General features: G+C 43.7%; 1 protein-coding gene across 4 annotated transcripts in view; it reads right to left on the minus strand.

Annotated features, from left to right (window-relative positions):
- Nucleotides 1–542: 542 nt before the first annotated feature.
- Nucleotides 543–14,386, minus strand: part of LOC139299036 (cytoplasmic dynein 1 intermediate chain 1) — a 47,389-nt gene continuing 33,545 nt past the window's right edge. For all 4 annotated transcript variants that reach the window (XM_070921905.1, XM_070921904.1, XM_070921902.1 and 1 more), the window contains 7 exons: nucleotides 13,223–13,369; nucleotides 11,534–11,647; nucleotides 11,176–11,309; nucleotides 10,589–10,733; nucleotides 5,674–5,814; nucleotides 2,656–2,781; nucleotides 543–653 (listed from right to left, as the gene is read on the minus strand). In XM_070921905.1, coding sequence (XP_070778006.1) covers nucleotides 543–653; nucleotides 2,656–2,781; nucleotides 5,674–5,814; nucleotides 10,589–10,733; nucleotides 11,176–11,309; nucleotides 11,534–11,647; nucleotides 13,223–13,369 — 918 coding nt within the window. The remainder of the gene's footprint in view (nucleotides 654–2,655; nucleotides 2,782–5,673; nucleotides 5,815–10,588; nucleotides 10,734–11,175; nucleotides 11,310–11,533; nucleotides 11,648–13,222; nucleotides 13,370–14,386) is intronic.

Genomic DNA, 14,386 nt, shown 5'->3' on the forward strand with positions numbered 1-14,386 from the left:
GGACAAAGTGCCAATACTTGATTCAGTTTCTGACATCCTGATACACCGACATAAAGCAGCCACAAAGCCCCACGTGTGAAAACGTCACCATAACAACTCCATGTCTATGCATCTGGAATATTTCAGGAATGTGTCGCATGCAAGCGTAATACAGAGAAAAGAAGCACAACATAAAGTGAACATGACATTTTGTAAACAATACATGACTAGTCTATGGACCCTGCTTTATTTTTACAGTAGTGCAAAAGCATTGTTACAGTACACACATCTCCATAAGGCTATAAGACTGCCACTTTGTATATACTGAAGGCTCACGTCACCTGAAATCATTAAACAAATAAATAAGGGTGGACAAATCAGTAGAGGGCAACCGTTTACAGACAGTTTGCATTTACAGGAGAGTAAACTCTGTTTGGACCTGACAGGAACGAGTACATAAAAGGTGAAGGGACAAAACAACTGTGAGGATCACATGCTACAGTGACACCAATAAAAAGCACACCAGGTCTCTGATTCCCTAAGCTTTGGTTTGGAGTCCTGTTCTATGAAGCCAGCTCCATAGGCCCCTCCTCTTCGCCGTCCGCCCGGTTAGCACGAATCTCCATCAGAGTGCGAGCGAAGCGCCCCCAGTCATCAGTGTGAGCCACCGACAGCTGCAGGAAAACACAGGTAGATGGCATTAAGCACTGCGGTGGACACATCTGCAAGAGTCATCTCTGTCATTTATTACTCAAGACTATTTTATTATTAACGCCACAGGAGATAATGATGGGAAACAAACTAAAATAAGCCCGTGTTCAGACCGACTTTAGGTCTGCATGAGAAAACGCTGCCCCCTCATTCAATTCAATTAATTTATTCAAATACATTCAAAGTGGTTAATCAACCATCAGACCGGCATTGTCGGCTAAACATCCGCGTGGACTGCGCTGACCACAGGGCTAATACAGGATGTCCAACTGTTCCTCTTTATGCGTCTACCTACAGTTGTACACTGTGGGAGTCAGAGTGAGTGGGACAGAAGCCGCGGCCGCCACCCAAGCTGTCTGCAACCGCTTTGTGCGGCCAGGCTGTAATTAAACAGGAACAGGAGGAGGGAGGCAGCCATTTTGAACCCCCTTCCCCAACCCCCCACAGAGCTGGGCTAGCCGCAGCAGGGGGCTCTGCCAGAACATGGTGTATATGGAGCCTGAGTGACTTCAGCATTAGCAGCGTTTTAACAGATGACAAGAAGCTCAAGTGTCACAGAAACACTGTTGGATTTTGTGTCTGGCTTTTAAAAGCAGCGGGTCCAAAACATTTTCATGTCATGGAGCAGCATTAAGCCACTGACCCTGATCTGCTAGAGTTTTGTCCCATGGCAGCCATCTGAAAGACTTTTATGATTTGGACTTTTTTCCAACGCCAGCAGAGGACTAATGAAAACAGCCCCAACCCCTGCTGATAAATCACCTAAAACTGATTTATACAGAGTAAAATAATACTGAAATACAAGTATTTGGTATTTTGCTTTCCTGGAGTCGTCTCAAGGGCTGGTCTGCTGGCATGTCTTTTTCACATATGGGGGGAGTTTCGAGTGAAGTAAATACCCCCATCACTACCACCACCACACACACACACACACACACACACTCTGGAGTCGTAAAACCTTTCAACCCTGCTCACTTTTATTGATGACTCTTCGTTACCATCAACCCAGCGCTGAGGCCACCAGCTCAGCCGAGCTTCTCTCTCCAACTTACCACACAACAAAAAGATGCTAAAATTAGGGCAGCGGCTAGGCTAACGCGCCCTCACATGGGGATCCTAACCAGAGCCCTCCAAACATGAGAGAACATACAGGCGCAGGGAGGGTGGTTGGCCGCTTTGTGGTGATGGCAAAGTCATGTGGAGGCCATTTTACAGGGACACGAAAGAGGGGGAAAAAAATCAAACACATACATCCATGGCAATGCTGACAGTTGGGTAAACATAAAGGGCAAAAAGACCTAAAATGGTCGGCTGTGGTGCATGTAGAGGTTTTACTATGAAGAAAATGCACTCACTTCTGCTCTTATAGTAGATGTCTTACACCAAAGAACCAAGAGTGCAGTATATATTTGTAAAATCATGATTCAGTTACAACTACATACATAATTTCACTGTTTGCAGCAGCTTTTCCACCATGAGACTTTTTCCTCCATGAGGAGAGAGGGAGGCCTTACTGATGAGCTGTAACTGATGTTTCACTTAGCAGCAACACTAACTCTCAATCTGCTGTAGTAACTTAATTGCAATGGTGCAATACATTTCGGTCATTGTAGTTCACTCATGCTTTTGGCACCTCGGCCATAATTAAATCTTGATCGTCTGAACACTGAACCCGCGAGAACCACAAGTTCCATGCATACAGCACTCAAAGTGAATCCAACAACAATGTACTCAACAGATTCCTTTAACCAGAGCAGGCTGCCAAAACATTAACATCATATAAGAAACACCCGAGTGCAACACTATTCAAAATGTCACAGTCATTACTCTGTAATGATTACTACACTTACACCTGGAGAAAAAAGGAGCACTCACTCTGCCCTTATTTCTGAGTATCAAAAACGGATTCTGCTCACAGGCTTACAGTACGTTTGTGCTTTAAAAGTACGTGATTATTATCTGTACCTCTCCAGTGTCATAGATCCAGACTCGGCCTTCTGAGTCACCCACAGCCACCTCCTTCCCTCCTGACGACCAGCGGACCCTGTTGAGGGCCGAAGCGCCCTCGATGGTCACACTGGCAGCTGGTACCTGGTGGACAAACAATGAAACAAACGAACCAAAGAATATTCAGCATTAATCCAAATGTTACATTTTTATATCAATATTGTAAACTTCCACATATAGATCACATTACATTCATGCAAATCAGACATGTAAACTGGGATGTATAATAAACAACATATTGAGACAAGGAACCTATCAGAACTCCAGAGGACCTACAGCACATTGTGCACTTTGGAAATAAGTTAAAATACAATGCGAGCCTCTAACGAGGCACATAAACCTTTATAAACCCCTCTAATACATCCATAAAAACAACACCACCTCCAGTCTGCCGCCTGCAGGCAAGAGGTGTTAAAACTGTTTCTCTGTTACAGCTGTCTTGTGTTTGAGTTTGTTTGACATTTTATATTTACCTCATTAATAAATGAAGCCTGCTGAATGTGAATGAGTGAGTTTGTCAGTTAGTTACAAACCCGCTCCATCTAAAAAAAAAAAAAACACTTCACCAGCTTCCTGGATATTAAAATCCTTCCATTATTAAACAAAATGCACTCAAATAAAGATTCACATTTACACCATGTCTCTGGAGTCCTTATTTATTTATATTTAATGACCCTAATTGCAGTTTAAGCTATTCTTCTTAATGTTTATTGGAAAATGGGAGCATTATGCTGTTATAGTCTAATTTACAGAACAAGTTTACTACTTCTCATTCAACTGTGGACACACACAGGGCTATTTACTGTAAAATGCTCTTTTTAGTAAGCGCCAGTGCTCGTGTTGCACCTTAAAAGCCTAAAACCATCTGCAGTGTTTCCATAAACTGTTCCTGACATGTGGCAGGCGAGTCTGACACATGTCACCAGTGGAGACAGAGGCCTTGGCATCATGTCGCCTCACACACCGAGCCTCTGCGTATTTAAAGCAGCGCTAACCACAGACTGACTGCCATTAGCCTGCTAGCTTCCACCGCTCCGCCCGAGTGGATCTGAACTGAGCGCTTTAAATTGGCTGTATATGTCTGCGTGGATGTGTGTGTGTGTGTGTGTGTGTGTGTGTGTGCGTGCATGTGCTGGAAATGAGAACCAGGCGCGCCGCACTGCTCCGTTAGTGTCGTTATGACTGTGTGTTTTTTTATATGATGGCAACAATGGAAGTCTGTTGCTATTAGACTGACTGTGTATGAGTGTTTGGTACATCCGTTTGTGTGTGTGTGTCTGAGCAAATGTTTCTCATAAAGCACATTGTTAGCCGAGTTAGGCCGTCGATAATGAACTCTTCCTCTGTCGATGAAAAGGCTGCTGTTGAGGGAACCATGGGAAACTTGTCATCTGTGCTGCAGAGGGAAGGTGCTGGTTAATGGGATCAGAGAAGAAGAGTGTCGGGGTTAAAACAAGAGGAGAGGAGAGGGATTGAGACGCAACACACAGTCCTGAGATGTGAATTTTATATGCAGACAGTACGAAGAGGAAGAAGAGTGAAGGAGCATTATGAGAGAGGGAGGAGAGCATCTGTAGAGCAGCAGACTTGTATTGAGGTTGAAGGCACTGTGGGTGTTGTCTCCATGGAAACCAAGAGAGAAGGGAAATGGAGTATCCTTTTATCCCTACTTTTACCTGAGTGATCAAAGGTTTGGCAGCCGCTCCACTTGTAAAGACAGTATGGTTTTCAGACTCACGGCTGAAGATGTGTTTTCACCATAATGCAACTTTTTTATTCCTTAAAGGAATAATTCCATATTTTGGGAATTACGCATATTTGCTCTCGCTGCTAAGAGTTAGATGAGAATCGATACATATGAAGCTACAGAACACAGTTAGTTTAGCTTAGCTTAGCTTAGTGTATAGACTGGAAACAGCTATCCTGGCTCTTTAAAGTAAAAAAATATGTCTACCAACACCTCTGAAGCTCACTGATTAACATGGTGTATCTCATTTGTTTAACTTTTGAGCTCTAGAGTTGCTGGCGGATTTTGTTTCCTTTGGACAGAGCCAGGCTAGCTGTTTCCCCCTATGCTACGCTAAGCTAACAGCGGCTGCTGACTGCAGCTTCATATTTACCGTATAGACATCTCGTCAAGAAAGCGAAATAACTTATTTCCTAAAACGTCAAACTATTCTTTTAATCAATAAGAAACTGCAAATTAACGTACATGATTTGTGGAACAAAGATAATTCAGTTGCGATTGCTACTGTTTTGGGAAAAACAGGGGTGTAATTTATTTTATTTTATACCATATATTCATTATATTTTATTCTATATTTGATATCATATATAATTAAACTGAATAATAAGATGATCTTTCCCTCACTGGCCTCAAATGCTCTCTTCTGAAAATAAATCTGGCCCCACGGTGCTGAGAAACTCAACCTCTGGCCTGAACTTTCTCGTTTTCTAATTTTCATCTCCAGCATGGGACTGAGGACTGAGGGCTGGGGCTCACTGCTCGTGGTCTCCTGCACATCTGTGTACTTCGTTGATGGGACAGAGTGTGGGAGGCAGATGAGAGGAGGCGGTGGGGTCCTGAGGTTGCCTGAACGTTGGACAGAGGTTGCAAGAATGTTAGCGGGACGTCTGGGTGGGAGCCGGGATGGGAGATGTCACTAAGTCTGATTTAAAGCGAGGGCTGTGGGAAACGCCCACTGGGGAATCTTTAATCGTGTGTGTGTGTGTTGGTGGTGGTGGGGGGGGTTGATGGGAGGGAAAAGGCTTGGGTGTTTGGTTGTGCGGTTCGGGCTGAGGCCCAGCAACAGGCCCTGAGGACACCAAACACACACGCACATCAACACACAAAGAGATGACACGGAAAACACACCCATAATGACCTATATTCACCCACCAGTGCACACACACACACACACACACACACACACACACACACACACACACACACACACACATTGTATACACACACACCTCAGTGTCGTTGTTGAGGTTCCACAGGTCTAAGCGGCCCATGCCATCCACGGCGGCAAAGATGGCGGGGTGTACGGGCGACCACATGACGTCATACACATAGTCGGCGTTGTCCTCAAAGGAGTACAGAGGCTTGTTGTGCTGAAAGACAGAAAAAGAGGATATCTATGGAAGTGTGTCTGACTGAGATGATGTGAAAAAGCACTGCAGAGGAAAAGAGAGAGAGCGTTAGGGAGTAGATGACACACTAGAGATAGAAAGAAAAGAAAGACAGAGAGAGAAAGAGAAGGACTGGAGAGAGGGAGTGAGCGAGCTTCAGACAGAGTGGCGCTGCCTCAGCCTTGGGGCCTGTCTGGGTGCAGAGCCTAATTAAAAAGCCTAGCACATTCACACAGCACCATAAAACCACTGGGAGAGATGAAAGGGAGGGCCCCTCCACAAGGTGTACTGTAACCTCAACACAACAGCTGTCTGAGAGGGAGAGAGAGAGGGAGAGAGAGGGAGAGCGATGGGAAGAGGTGGAAGTGGGAGGGGAAGGAGGGGTGGACAATGGACAGAGAGGAAGGGGCGCTGGAAACGGGATGTGTGTGAGTGCAGAGCCTGACCGATACTGGATGTTTTGGGCCTGTACTGATATAAATAAATCAGAACAGATCTATTTATATAAAGATAAAGATCTGTGTCCAAGACATGTACTGAGCTGGATGTTACACTTCAATAAACTTGTCAGTGCTCTCTGCTGGACAAACTATTTAATGGTGACACTGTTTCTAAATTGTCTAAAACATATCTTTGGCATTTCTTTATTGCAGTTTCTTGTTACTTATTGGCCAAAATATACACCAATATCAACATTTCTGAAGTTCTACTTCTAACTTTGTGTTATGGAGTTATGGAGACCAAATGTCCTGAAAAGTAGAACAGGATGACAAAATAATCCTTGAAAGTAGGTTACAATATTTCTCTGATTTATTCTTTAGTCATTTCAGGTTATGGTCAGAGGTCAGGGAACTTATGTAGTCAGTAAAGGTCTTTTATCGTGCACCCACACCCTCCATAATTGTGTATGTGGCGTGTATAGTCCCGTGCTGGCGTGAGCATTGTGCTACACAGAGACGACCTTTGACCTCTTGCCACACTGACTTGGCTGAAGGCTACTGCTTGTGCTGCAATTAAAGATGGAGGATAAATTGAATAAGTGTGGGAATACAGCTTAATACAAATATGAGTGTGTGTGTGTGTGTGTGTGTGTGTGTGTGTGTGTGTGTGTGTGTGTGCGTGTGTGTGTGTGTGCGTGTGTGTGTGTGTGTGTGTGTGTGTGTGTGTGTGTGTGCATGCACGCTGTTAGGATTCCAGAGGCTTACAAACTGCATTCCTGACAGGTAGAGTGGGAGGGGTGGAGGAGAGGAGACAGGTTGGCTGGAAGAGCAAATGAAGGAATGTAGTCTCTCTCTCCTCCTCCTCCTCCTCTCATTCCTTCTCTTTTTCTCCATCACCTTTACTCTCTCACTCCACGGTTGTTCTGAAAGGCTGCGAGACCTGCCGACAGATAGCAGCACACACACACAGAAAACACACAAACACAAACAAACAGTGCCGAGCCAATTTCAAGGCTCGATTGAACCTGTTTTCCAGCCGGCGGGGTGACAGCAGAGGTCATTTTACTCCATCTCACAGTTTCAGCATTCGATCAGCTGAGCGATTCCTGTTTATGTTCTCTCTCTTGTCCCCTGCTTGTTTTAGAGTGTTCCCACTCATCCACTAGCTCGTGAGCATTTCATATTATCGAATTGTATTTAAAAAAATCCTTTTATTTATAATCAGCCTTAAAAACAACGCAATTTCAAACAATCTTTCTGAAATATGTCCTTTGGCCATACGCCTCAACTAATACATTACATTAAGGATGAGATGAATAGTCCTCCTTGTATCTACCGACTATTCAAAATGTAAACTGCTGTTTTCCTGTAGTCTGTCCGTAATCTACCCATCTTAAATAAGGTGATTTGGGTAAATAATCTGCAGCAACAAGTCTTAAAACTAATCTCAAAATGAAGCTTAATCCTTGTGGCGCCGCACGTGAAGTAACTGCTTGTCATTATCTTTCCTGTGCTGAGAAGCTGCGGAGCTTTGAGCACGTTTGAACTGGAAAACCATCCCTGAAACACTGGATACTGATAGTTAACATCGCAGCGCAGTGCCAGTTTATTCACATAAAGCAGCTAAGGGACGCAAGTTAGGTTAAGCATTTGATGCTAAAGTATACGCCAGCCTGTGTCTTCTGACTGTGGCATTGATATCCATGCTGATAAAATCCCACTGAGGTGATACGACCAGTGCTACAGTTACTCACGCTTTTGCGTTTCAGAGTCTCCCAGAAAAGCTCTCATCACTTTCAGAGGGATCCAAACCATCTACTCTCAGCAGCAGTCGTATAATTTCACTGGTTCCATCCTGGCTGCATCCGCATCACAAACATCCCACTAGCTTGACAGCCTCGCACCAGATTTAATAACCACACGCTGAGGGGACGGAGATGTTGTCCTCAAACTGGAAACTGTTTCACAAACGGTGCTGAAAAAGAAAAACCACCGGATCAAGATCTCCTTTTCAGTACACAGACGCTCAGTCTGAAACATTATCAACACTCCTTAACAATCACCTGAGCTGACGGTGATGTAATTAACTACTTAAGAGAGCAAAGTGGAATGATTACGCTCCATCCAATCACTTAGTAGATGCTGGTTTTGGGGTCAAGAGAGCAAGACAGTTCAAGTTATGCACAATCATAAACCCACTCCCAGCTGTCGCGACGTCTTCGCACTCTGGCCGACTCGAAATGTTTTCACTAACCACAATATTTGCACCGCTGAGTGTAAAAACATCAGCAGACTTCTGCGCGACGGCCTTTTTGAACCGTGAGGGTAAAATGTGTGTGTGTGTGAATGCAAAGAGAATTCACTGCGAATATGTATGTGTGTGTGTGTGTGTGTGTGTGTGTGTGTGTGTGTGTTACAACAGTTGGGTTGAAGGCAAACCTCGGGGGGATTTTAGGTAAGCAAAGGCAGCTTGCTTAAGGTGCACGTGAGGCATGTGTGGTGTGTCTATATTTGCACGCACGCACACACACACACACACACACACACACACACACACACACACACACTCAGGTATTCCGCCTGCCCACACACCAATATGGGTTAGGTGGGATAAGAGACAGAGACACATTCCTGCGGCGCCCCTCAAAGGAAAGGGAATTCCCAAATCCTGAAAAATAACACACTCTTCTGATGAAAATCCACAGAAATGTTTTAATATGTGTCACGGGACCCTTCGCATAAGACTTATGGGGTAGCTGCATGCAAACACGAGCTAAAATTCATCAGAGTGCTTTACTGCCTGTCACAGCCAAGTATGAGAGCTGTAACTGGATCTTGCTTAAAGCTGAAGGTATTATGCAATATACATTATGTATTTCCCTCATATTCAACAGGTCTGCCTTTGATTTTTGGCTGTGTTTGACGTTTGACGCCCTGCTCATGTTGATCCCTCTGTCCTTCAATGTTAGCATCACCTCCACTATTAACCATGACATTTTTTTGTCTTTAAAATGCCTCCTGGCTCTTTTCCCCTCATGCTCTCCTGCTGACTCCAGTCATTTTTCTCTCTCTCACAATTGTCTTCCTCTTGTGTCTGCATCACCTGTACTGCTACTTCTCCTTATCCCATTACCTTTCTTCCTTTCCACCTCAGACAGACTTCATTCTTAACTTGCTACCCATCTTTAATCTCACATTATCTCCTTTATTTTCACAAATCACACTCAAATACACAAATTTAACAATGAAACATCTCATCTTCTAACCCTCTTTTAATCACAGAATTTCCTCTCTTCCTCTCTTGCAGCATCTCAAATGTACCTGAGTGTGTGTGTGTTTCACTGCCACCACCACAGCTAGCTGTCTTTAGCTAGCTTTTCTATTCTCCAACACTCACTTTGACAGAAACAGTGACAGTTTCCTTTTTACTGCCACTGAAATGCTGCCAAATGGAATTCATCACATCAGTTTGAAAGGACAAGGTTACTCAAAAACAAGCGAGAGGAGGAGCGGCCACCATTAGAGAGCGCTCACTAAGGTGCACAATATTTGAGATCTGATATGAGAACCTGGTCGGATTTAACTATTACAGGGTTATTAGTCTTGCTGAATGATTTATGAATGATGATTGATGATTGTAGTTCAACTGACACTAGAAGACAGAGTAATTGTTTAAAATGAGAGCGTATTCCCACCATATTTACACCTCATCTGTGTTAGTGGTTATTCAATGTCCTGAAGAGACAGTGACAAATGTTCTTCTTTTACTTTTTTGCCCTGAGTTAGGTCTCACAGGAAAACCCCCCTCTGATGTTGTAGACATCCAGCCTACTTCCGTAGTATTGGCTGTACACCTGTTCTGTACTAGCTATAAAACTACAGCATTTTATTAGCTGATCTTACTGGGGGGCATCGCACAGCCTGGGAGGAAACTGCCTGACAGGCTAAATTCAGGTAAAAATAATTAGGGTTCAAAACAACTTGTGGAGCAAAAGCGCAGCTTGTCTGACTCTAATTGTACTATTGAATCATTTCACTACACACCCACACAGTATCCATACACCCAGTAACAGAACTTACACAACTTATTCCCACACACACATACACACACACACACGAAGTAAGACTGATTTTCCAAAAAGTTGCTCACCTACAGTACTCAGCCCTCACTAACTACTTCATTCTCTCGCTCACTCTCAACTCTCTCTCTCACACACATTTCTCTCGGAGTCCACAATCAACCCCCCACACATCCTCTCTCTCTCTCTCCCTCTCGCACACACACACACACACAAAAACACACACACACACCATACCTTGGTGCTCCAGAGTTTGACGGTCCAGTCGAAGGAGGACGTGATGAAGAGGTGGGAGAAGTCGATGGTGCCCACTGCGCTATGGCAGCTGATGCCCGTCACCGGCCCCTGGTGGCCCTCGAACATCTCGCAGATACCCGCCTTACTGAGGAGGGAGGACACAGGTGGGACAGACATTACTACACTGTTCAGCTCTGCAGGGTTCTGAACGTGTTTGAATATAAAGCAGAGAAGCGGTTTGCGCCTTCCTGAGGATGCTCCCACTCAAAAGAAATTGACAGCACAGTCAGGGAGCTTTGATTAAAAGTGAAACAATTAACTCCTTAAATTGAGAGAAAATATTAAATTCAATCTTTTTCGAACTTTTCTAATTCAACTTGTAATTCTAAGTTTTAAGTTAAGTTTCATTAACTTTCAAGGCAACAAGGAAAAAACTAAATTTAAGTGAAAAAATGTGAACCTGTTCGTTGACTTTCTGAATGTATATTTCCTTGCAGAATTATTTTACTGTGATCAGCAAAGATTTGTCTGTGATGTTTGTGTGTGTGTGTGTGTGTGTGTGTGTGTGTGTGTGTGTCTCCACGAACCTGCCATGTCTGGATGCAGTGTACACAGTGCCCTCCTCACTCCCTACCACGTAGTTGTTAACGTCTCCCGTGGGGAAAGCCATACCTGTCACCGCCACGGGTTTGGATTTATTGTATACCAGCTCCATGGTTTCCTACGTGCACACACAGATGGAAGCATTAATGTGAGACTACACACACACACACGTTTAAAAACATGTCAATACACATCCATCAAGTTATAGAAACTGAAACAAATTTCCATTTCAACAAATCACGTTATCTAGTATTGAGTAATAAAATGACTCTCGGACTCTTTTGGAGCTGTCAGCAGGTCGTGTGTGTGGACAGTGTGCTCGGTGATGACTGTGTTGTGTACCTGCGGCTGGGAGAGCATGTCCAGACTCCAGGAGCACATCCTGCCGTCTGTAGACACAGTGATCAGGTTGTTGGCGTTCTGGGTGCCGACCACGTTCACGCAGTACACTGGGTGCTACACACACACACACACACACACACACACACGTACACACACACACACACACACACACACACACACACACACACACACACACAAAGACATAAAGACACAATGCAACAGATAATGCCACACTTTCAATATCTCATAACTTACCTCAACTGTAAAATACTACGTTATTCTGCTGCATATTGTGATAACAATCATAGATTATTAGTCTCACTGATTAGAGGCATAACAATCTGGCATCTTGTATATAAAATATGTGTATCCTTGCTAACTGCAGTAGGCTGTCAGGGACATATTTCAATAATTTGATGTGCTAATATTAATAAAATTAGATTTGTGAAATGATAATGTAATTTTACCCTTAGACACATGACATCATTAGTTACTTTGCAGACCAGCGGATGCAGCAGGCTCACATGCCAGGGTGCAGTCGCTCCTTACGTTTGGGACATGCACTGCTGTGCAAATCCACAGCAGTGTGTGAAACCATTATGTCGTTACTGAGCAGTAATTGATTTGTGTACTGGGCGGCACAAAGAAACCATTCAGCAATCAGCACCATGCTAGCTGGCTGGACTCACTGACTGGAGAGGACGAGAGCGACGGGCCTCATTATTGGGGTTTAAACCTACAGCATGGATGGCATGTAGCAGTGTGTGTGTGTGTGTGTGTGTGTGTGTGTCTACTTGTGTGTCTGTAGCTGTGGTTATAAACGACCCAGAGGTCTTGAGATATTACTAATGTATATTGGTCAGTAATTTGTCGAGGGTCAGCGAGTTCACTGGAGCGTCTAAACTGAGCGGTTCTTTCAGCTGTGTCTTAGTGTGTGTGTGTGTTTCTATTATGAAAATAATCCTTCTCAAAGCTGCGGGGTCATGCCATTGTCATGAAAAAAATCTAATACTGTGTTATAACAGTATGATGTGATATAATTCAATATATATACAGCAGGATGTTTTTATGACAAATTCTTACGTTCCTACTTTATCATTTTATTATTTTGTTTAACTAATTAAAGCACAACAGGTCAGAGCTTATTTCACCAGGGGAGCACCTAATAATTATTTCCTTTATTGATTAAACTTTTAATTATTTTTTATAATTTTATTTTTTTCGTTCAGTCTATAAAATGTCAACAAATAGTGAAAAATTATGATGGCGACATCTTAAAAAAAAATGCTTATTTTGTTTCAACCAAAAGTCCAAAATCAACATGATCGACAATATCAAGATATATTCTTACAATCATATAAATCTCATTAGGAGATAGAATTAGAAAATAATTGCCATTTTTGCTATATAAATGACTTAATGGATTAACTGATTATCAATAATGTGATTGATTTTCTCCCGATCAAGTAATCATAAACTCATTTCAGTGATAAAACCAACACACAGCTTATCAAGAATTAAGAAAGAACTTGAAAACTAAGGCACAGATTTTATGTTCTTTTAGTATTCATATGAGTTGTGTACTGCAGCTCTACCAATGAGTGTTTTGAGTCACAGGGGGGTCCCTTCGCACAGTTTGTTGTAATGGACTTTAACTGTATGTCACATTGATAACAGAGCCACTCTTACAGTGTGCGCAGCAGCAGAAAGGGGAGTCCTCTGGACGGGGGTCCGACGGTGACTGCGGTTGTCCCACAGGACGATCTGTCCCGAGTAAGTCCCCCCCACCACCAGGTTGGGATGAAACCTGGCAAAGCCCACAGATACTACAGGAGACTGAGGGAAGAGAAAGAGAGAGAAGGGCAGAATCACTACATTTTCATCATGAATCAACAGGACGATGTGAGAATAGAAATGGTTTGCTCAGATGAAATGTGGAGATAAAGTGAGAAAAGAGCAAAAACAAAGAAGGATGTGAAGCGAAAACGGTGAGGCTAGACGGAGCGTGAGAGAGAAGGAGTGATCAAGGCATCGTGATGGGTGGCAGACGTGGGGAGATAGACGGAGAGGGAGACGATGAGTTCGGTTACGGTGAGGGTCCGCTGAGGAGAGGAGAGAGGGGTGACGCTGGGGCGGAGACCAGACAAAGAGGGGAATTGTAGTCCTCTTTCACCCAGCCGTTTCACATTACAGCATCAAAACCCCAGCAGCCACTGGAGCGCTCACTGTAGCCTCCATCATGACAAGCGCACCCTTGAACTCCCTCCCTCCCCAATGCCGTGTTTATTGAGTTTTGGTTCCTCTTCAGTGCTCGTCCCATATGGGCTCCTGCATGCAGCAGCTAGCCCTCCCTGACCCACAGCCACTGAAGCATCTGTGCTGTGGAGTTATGAGAAAATGTTTCAGCATCGTAGTGCTTACAGGAGGGTAAGTGGTGTTACGCATTGACAAATCCATCCCTCCATCCATCCATCTAGTAAAGCAGCATAATCACGTTGGGAGGAACGATAATTTACAGGCAAGGCAGGGCCAAGAGAGCATTAAACAAGGAGCTCACAGACACACATCACAATTAGAAACAGTGAAACTATAAAAACATGCATGGTGCATTTCGCAAAAGCATTGTTGCTCAATACGGTCGTAGATTTTGTTGGAAGAACCGTGGTTGACAGTTTTAGTGTTCCTGAAAACAGTACGTCAGGCGTTTTGTTGTTGGAACAACAGCTCGTCATTAATTATCAGAATCCACCCAAATGAATCACTGTATTAATAAGGCAATGATTGTAAGATTTATGAGAGTACATTTACAGCATAGTATGCACTCCAAATATTGTAATTGGTTGGTGGCTTAAA

The sequence above is a fragment of the Enoplosus armatus genome, chromosome 16, assembly GCF_043641665.1.
Source record: "Enoplosus armatus isolate fEnoArm2 chromosome 16, fEnoArm2.hap1, whole genome shotgun sequence".
In the NCBI taxonomy this organism is placed as follows: domain Eukaryota; kingdom Metazoa; phylum Chordata; class Actinopteri; order Centrarchiformes; family Enoplosidae; genus Enoplosus; species Enoplosus armatus.